This window comes from Otolemur garnettii, unplaced genomic scaffold (assembly GCF_000181295.1).
Source record: "Otolemur garnettii isolate 467f Iridium unplaced genomic scaffold, OtoGar3 scaffold00011, whole genome shotgun sequence".
Lineage (NCBI taxonomy): Eukaryota > Metazoa > Chordata > Mammalia > Primates > Galagidae > Otolemur > Otolemur garnettii.
In genome coordinates this window covers 36108974-36115583 of record NW_003852406.1, presented here as the reverse complement: position 1 = coordinate 36115583, position 6610 = coordinate 36108974, and the positions used below count along the sequence as shown (strand labels likewise).

The following is a 6610-nucleotide window of genomic DNA, read 5'->3' as shown; positions in this document are numbered from 1 at the left end:
CTCAAAAAAAAAAAAAAAAAAAAAGGAACAACAACAAAAAAAGAGGGCCAGGCATGATGGCTCACACTTGTAATCCTAACACTCTGGGAGGCCTACATGGGTGGATTGCCTGAACTCAAGGGTTCAAGACCAGCCTGAGCAAAAGCGAGACCCCATCTCTAAAAATAGCCTGGCACTGTGGTGGGCCCCTGTAGCCCCAGCTACTCAGGAGGCTGAGGCAAGAGGATTGCTTGAGCCCAGGAGTTTGTGAGCTGTGATGTCACCGCAGTCTACCAAGGGCTACAAAGTGAGACTCTGTCTCAAAAAAAAAAAAGAGAGAGAGAGAGAGAAATATATAAGCTAGTAAAACCCTGTATGCTGAAGTAGATACAAGATTTAAAGGCTAAACAAGGGAGATAGTAAGGTTTTTTTCCTTCTTCCAGCAGGTTAGAGCCAGCCAGTTTCATGTTTCATCTTAAGTGTGTTATAATAATTTCCTAATGAAAGGCCTCATTCTGGGCCTGGGGTTTCCCCTGCCAAAATTGTTTTGTAGCTGTGCTTCCTAGGTCATGAAGGAAACAGGTGCATTAAGTTAAAATAGGACTGTTATTCTCTTCTTTGAGTGTAATATAAAGTTAAAATGGAATTAAGGCTTCCCCCAAACTGTTACCTGGCCAACTCAATAACTCTGTGACACCTTCAGAGTCACCCTGTTCCTCAGGCTTAATGATTCCGTCACCAACCAATAACAGTTTTAGGTTGAAAATCAAGGAATCAAGTGTGTCCATTTAGTAGAGAAAAAAAATACCTAGAGGATGATGTGTAATAATTTTCTGGAGTTTATTCATGAAACAATGTAAATCCTGGTGATAGCAAGTCCTTTGGATTTGATTGAATTCATGTAGCAAAAATACCCCAAAGTTATATAACATTAGTGAGTAATTACTAAGAAATTAGCAGAGGAAGTTATGGCCAAGTCTCATGCATGGGTTGAGTGTTTTCTGCAGGAAGTGCTGAGCCGTGGTTTTTTGGGTTTTCTTTTTTGTTTTAAGGACTGAGGGACTGGTTTTTTGCCTAGTGCACGTGAACACAGAGAGGTGATGTTCCCTGAGAAGTGGAGGGAGTGTGGTAGGAGTGTACCCTTTTTTTGGCTCTGTAGCCAGCAAGGATTTTCCAGGTACTGAGGTTGAAGACCTGCCAGGCCGGCCTGTCACAGCTTCTCTTTCTACCCATCCCCTGCTGTAGACACAGTGCTGGGGCTCTGTGTGGCCATGCTGCGTGTCAGTGTGATATGCAATGAGAAGGATGCAGGACGGAGCCCAGGGGGACCCTGAGGGTCACTGATTCTGTTCTCTGTTTCTGTTATAGCCCTTGTCAGCAACCAGCCATGGGGGATATGAAAACCCCAGATTTTGATGACCTTCTGGCTGCCTTTGACATCCCAGACCCCACAAGCCTTGACGCCAAGGAGGCCATCCAGACGCCCAGTGAGGAGAATGAGAGTCCCCTCAAACCTCCAGGCATGTGTATGGATGAAAGTGTGTCTTTGTCTCACTCAGGATCAGCCCCAGATGTGCCGGCCGTGAGTGTCATTGTTAAGAATACCAGCCGCCAGGAGTCATTTGAAGCTGAGAAAGACCACATTGCTCCCAACCTCCTACACAATGGATTCCGGGGCTCAGACCTGCCTTCAGATCCCCACAACTGTGGGAAGTTTGATTCAACTTTCATGAATGGAGACAGTGCCAGGAGTTTCTCTGGCAAGCTAGAGCCTCCTAAGTCAGAGCCGTTACCCACCTTCAACCAGTTTAGTCCAATCTCCAGCCCAGAACCTGAGGATCCCATCAAAGATAATGGGTTAGGGATAACACCCAAGCATTCTGACAGTTACTTCCCAGCCCCTTCCGGGTGTGGGGCTGTGGGGGGCCCAGTGTTGGAGGCTCTAGCTAAGTGTCCTGTTCCAGAACTGCACATGTTTGATCACTTTTGTAAGAAAGAGCCCAAGCCAGAGCCCCTGCCCCTGGGGAGCCAGCAGGAGTGTGGTGAGCAGGGCGCACAGGAGGCAGTGGAGTCTCACAAGGAACCACCTGCCAGCCGATTCTTTGGGGATGCTTTGGAGTTCAACAGCCACCCTAGCAACAGTGTCGGAGAGCCCAGTGGGCTTGCGCGGGAGCTTGGTACCTGCTCATCAGTACCCCCTAGACAGCGTCTGAAGCCAGCTCATTCCAAGCTGTCCTCTTGTGTGGCAGCATTGGTGGCCCTACAGGCCAAAAGAGTGGCCAGTTTCACTAAGGAGGATCAGGCTGACCACACAAAGGATGCCTCAGGGCCCACTAAAGAGGGTTCTAAAGGCAGCCCCAAAATGCCCAAGTCACCAAAGAGTCCCCGGAGCCCTCTGGAGGTCACTAGGAAAAGCATCAAGCCCTCAGACAGCCCTCGGAGTGTCTGCAGTGACAGCAGCAGCAAAGGCTCCCCTTCTGTGGCTGCCAGCTCCCCACCAGCGATTCCCAAAGTCAGAATCAAAACCATTAAGACATCATCAGGGGAAATCAAACGGACTGTCACAAGGATCCTACCAGACCCTGATGATCTGAGTAAATCTCCTGTTGGGTCACCTCTAGGGAGTGCCATTGCTGAGGCCCCCAGTGAGGCCCCCGGGGATGAGGTGCCTGTGGAGGAGTCCCTTCCTGAGGCAGACACATACACAAGGAGCCCTCAGAGTGACAGGAAAGGGGGTGAGGGCGTGACAAAGGCAAGTGACTCTTCGTCTCCCTGCCACAGCTCAGGGCCCCGGGTGCCAAAGGGGGGTGCCCCAGGCTCACAGTTGAAGAAGCAGCAGAACACAGCACTGCAGGCGTCCACCCTGGCCCCCACCACTCTCCTTCCCAAAGCTGTGCACCTGGCCAACCTGAACCTCGTCCCCCACAGTGTTGCTGCATCAGTGACAGCCAAGTCCTCAGCACAGAGACGTAACCAGCCCCAGCTCACACAGATGTCGGTGCCCCTGGTCCACCAAGTGAAGAAGGCTGCCCCACTGATTGTAGAGGTCTTCAACAAGGTCCTCCATAGCTCCAATCCTGTGCCCCTCTATGCACCAAACCTTAGCCCACCTGCAGACAGCAGGATCCACGTGCCTGCCAGCGGGTACTGCTGCCTGGAGTGTGGAGACGCGTTTGCCTTGGAGAAGAGTTTGAACCAGCACTACAGCCGGCGGAGTGTCCACATTGAGGTGCTGTGCACTCTGTGCTCCAAGACACTGCTCTTCTTCAACAAGTGCAGCCTGCTCCGGCACGCCCGCGACCACAAGAGCAAGGGGCTTGTCATGCAGTGTTCTCAGCTGCTCATGAAGCCTATCTCTGCGGACCAAATGTTCCTGTCAGCCCCTGTGAACTCCATAGCACCAGCAGCCCCAGCCTCCTCGTCCTCTCCCAAACATGGCCTCACTGCGGGCAGTGCCAGTCCCCCTCCAGCCCTGCCACTCTACCCTGACCCGGTGAGGCTCATCCGGTATGCAGTCAAGTGTCTGGAATGTCACAAACAGATGCGGGACTACATGGTCCTGGCTGCACATTTCCAGAGGACGACAGAAGAAACCGAGGGGCTGGTAAGCAGACCCTCTGTGTGACAGGTGTTGCTCTGGGCACACCTGAGCTCCAGGACTAGGTGTGCAGAACAAAGCCCATTGATGTTGGGGCAATTGTAGAGTCGTAGAAGTCTTTGAAGAGTTATGTCTGCTCAATGGTCAGTGACCTGCCTGGATATGTGTGTATGTAGTGCTTGGTATTTCTTGGGAAGGGTATCCTGCCCGTAATAGGAGAGAGCCTGAAGACTGAGCAAGTGTATTCATGGACACGTACCGCCTTTCACTCAGTGCCCACTGCAGGAGCTGTCAGGGCAACTGCCAGGCCTGAGATAGGTCTCTATCAGGCCTGATAGGTCTCTATCGGACCTGAGATAGATCTCTATCGAATAATCTCATCTCTGGCAGGTATGTGCAATCTCAACATATGCACAAAGAAGTTGGTTAGAGGTAGGTGGGTCATTGACCCTGCACCTCAGTCTGTTTTTCTAAGAAGTGTATCTTTAATAAGTTGTTCTGCCGAAAGTGGGCACAGCTGATTTTGCAGAGCCCCTTTGGAGAAACTGCAGCAGGGCCAGTGGCAGGGCTGAGGTGGAAGGAAGGAGGGTGGGTAGACATGTGGGCCCTATGGCAGAGGCTTTGGGAGCCTCTTTTTTTTTTTTTCTTTCAGTTTTTGGCTGGGCTGGGTTTGAACCCACCACCTCCAATATATGGGGCCAACCCCCTACTCCTTTGAGCCACAGGCGCTGCCCGAGCCTCATCCTTTTTTTGCAGTTTTGGCCAGGGCTGGGCTTGAACTCATCACCCTCTATATATGGAGCTAGCTCCCTACTCCTTGAGCCATAGGCACCGCCCTTTTTTTTTTTTTTTAATTGACAGTTTCACTTTGTTGCCCCCAGTAGAGTGCCATGGCATCACCCAGCTCACAGCAACCTCCAATTCCTGGGGTTAGATGATTCTCTTGCCTCAGCCTCCTAAGTAGTTGGGACTACAGGCACCCGCCACAATGCCTGGCTATTTTTTTGTTGCAGTTTGGCCAGCACCAGGTTTGAACCCACCACTCTCGGTCTATGGGGCTGGCGCCCTACCCACTGAACCACCGGTGCTGCCTGGGAGTCTCCTCCTTTTACCCATAGTCTCATCATTCCAAAAAGCAACTATGCTTATCTGCTTGTTCCAATTCATGGCTTAATGAAATCTGGCCTTTTTTCTGAAAAGGAGCATTCTGTGTTGAGAACCCTTTTGGTACCACCTGTGTTGTGGCTGTGTCTGTGTTATGTATCAGCAGGCCTGTGAAGTGGGAGGGCTCCAGATAGGCTTCTAGAAGGTGATTCTCTTCATGACATAGCCAGGTCACCCTTCCTCATGCCTCTCCCAGCCAGGGCTACAGAGGTCTGGGACGAAAGCCACACTGCTATTTTAACTTTAGTACAGCCAGGCCTGTGCATGTGTTGGTAGCTGATGAGCTCTTTATGTGTTTTCTGAGTATCCCCTGTATATGGGGACTGTGTGCCATGCAGAGGATGCTAGTATGGCTCCTCCAGGAGTTTACGGTGGTTCAGCAAGGGCAGGGGTCACCACCCAGTTAGAATATGTGGTCTAAGATTGAAGCTAAAACAGGGTTCCAAACCTGGTTACAGAGGGACTAATCCATGGTGACACCATGCTTAAAGGAGGTACAGTGTGCAGGGGTGAGTTTAGAGGAGGGGGAGGGGCAGGAGAGTCCAGGTATAAGAACAAAGGTATGAAGTGTAGAATGGATTTGAGGTACAAGGAGTTGGGTGGGAGACTGGCCTTGGCAGTGATGAGGTAGAGGCTGATGGTTGAGTTTGGTAGGCCTGTGGGGCTTCTACAGAGGATCCAGCCCCCAGAGGGGCCAGGAGGTGCTGCAGAATCATTCTGTGCTTCTCCCTTCTCTGTTTGAGTTTACATTCTTCTTCTGATGAGTCAGATGGAATGTTACACTGAGCCCCTTCCCCAGAGGCTCTGGCGTTCTGGCTGTACCAGTGAGGTTGAATTCGGCCAGTACTTTTTCTGAGTCCTGTGAAAAGGACCCTTGGCAGTGGAGGTCCGATGTTTGGGCCTGTGGTTTTTTTCACACTGCCCCTTATACATCTATTAAAGTCTGAGTAGGCCAAGGTCTGGATGAAGGATCCCAGGCTGGTACCCTTTTCATTCTACATCTTTCTTTCTTATTCTTCCCTTGTGTGTGAGTTGGTGAAGTGAGTGCCCAGAATGGCTGTTGGGCTTCTCTTAGCCTAGCTCAGATCCCTCCTCAAATGTCATGCCACTAAAGGTGTCCTGAGTCTTAGAGAAGGGTAAGGCTTTGAGCTCTGGGATCAAAACCTAGTCTTGATGGCCGTGGGTTTCCACATGGCGGTGCCTCAGCTTCAGGCCACATGTCCAGGGCAGGGGGTGGGTGGACTGGACTCCACACCAGAGCAGAGACTGAGGGGCGGGCAGCTTGTGCTCCATCCTCATGCTGAAAGTCTGCCCCGAAGGCAGTGTGCCTTTGTCTGCGGTGGCTGAGGGTCGTCTTATCGTTTGGCTTGCCTTTCCCAGCAAGGTCAGGGCAGAGTATCAGGAAAGAGGGACTGTTTTCCTTGTTCTTAAATGTTTATTAACTATGTTGTCATTATCATCTAATGAATTAATAACAATTTCTTCATATTACCTAATACAAGTTCCTATTGAGAATTTTTTCAGTTCTGTTAAAAAATGTTTTTGGTGGATTTTTTTTTTTGCAATTGGGCTTATTTACTTGGCCCACATAAGTAAATATATCAGGGCCACATATTGCATTTGCTTATGTCTCTTAAATGTGTCGACTTGGAATGTCATAATATCTCTTTCCACTGCACCCAACCAAGATATCCCCCTTTTTCTCATGCCATTGACTTAATGAAATTGAGTCACGATTCTTAAGAAATCTCCAGGATGGTACTGGGTTTGACTGATGCGTTCCTTATGTTCCATGTTTTTTCTGTAGACTAGAAGTAGCAATAAAGATGACTGGATTCAGGTTCAGTTTTTTTTTGTTTTTTTTTTTTT

General features: G+C 50.0%; 1 protein-coding gene across 1 annotated transcript in view; it reads left to right on the top strand.

The window, feature by feature from the left end:
- The window catches only part of ZNF592 (zinc finger protein 592), a 55480-nt gene that overhangs the window by 34968 nt on the left and 13902 nt on the right, over window positions 1–6610 (top strand). The window contains exon 3 of the mRNA XM_003784610.3: window positions 1348–3583. Within this exon, the coding sequence (XP_003784658.1) occupies window positions 1367–3583 (2217 nt within the window). The 5' untranslated portion in view covers window positions 1348–1366. The remainder of the gene's footprint in view (window positions 1–1347; window positions 3584–6610) is intronic.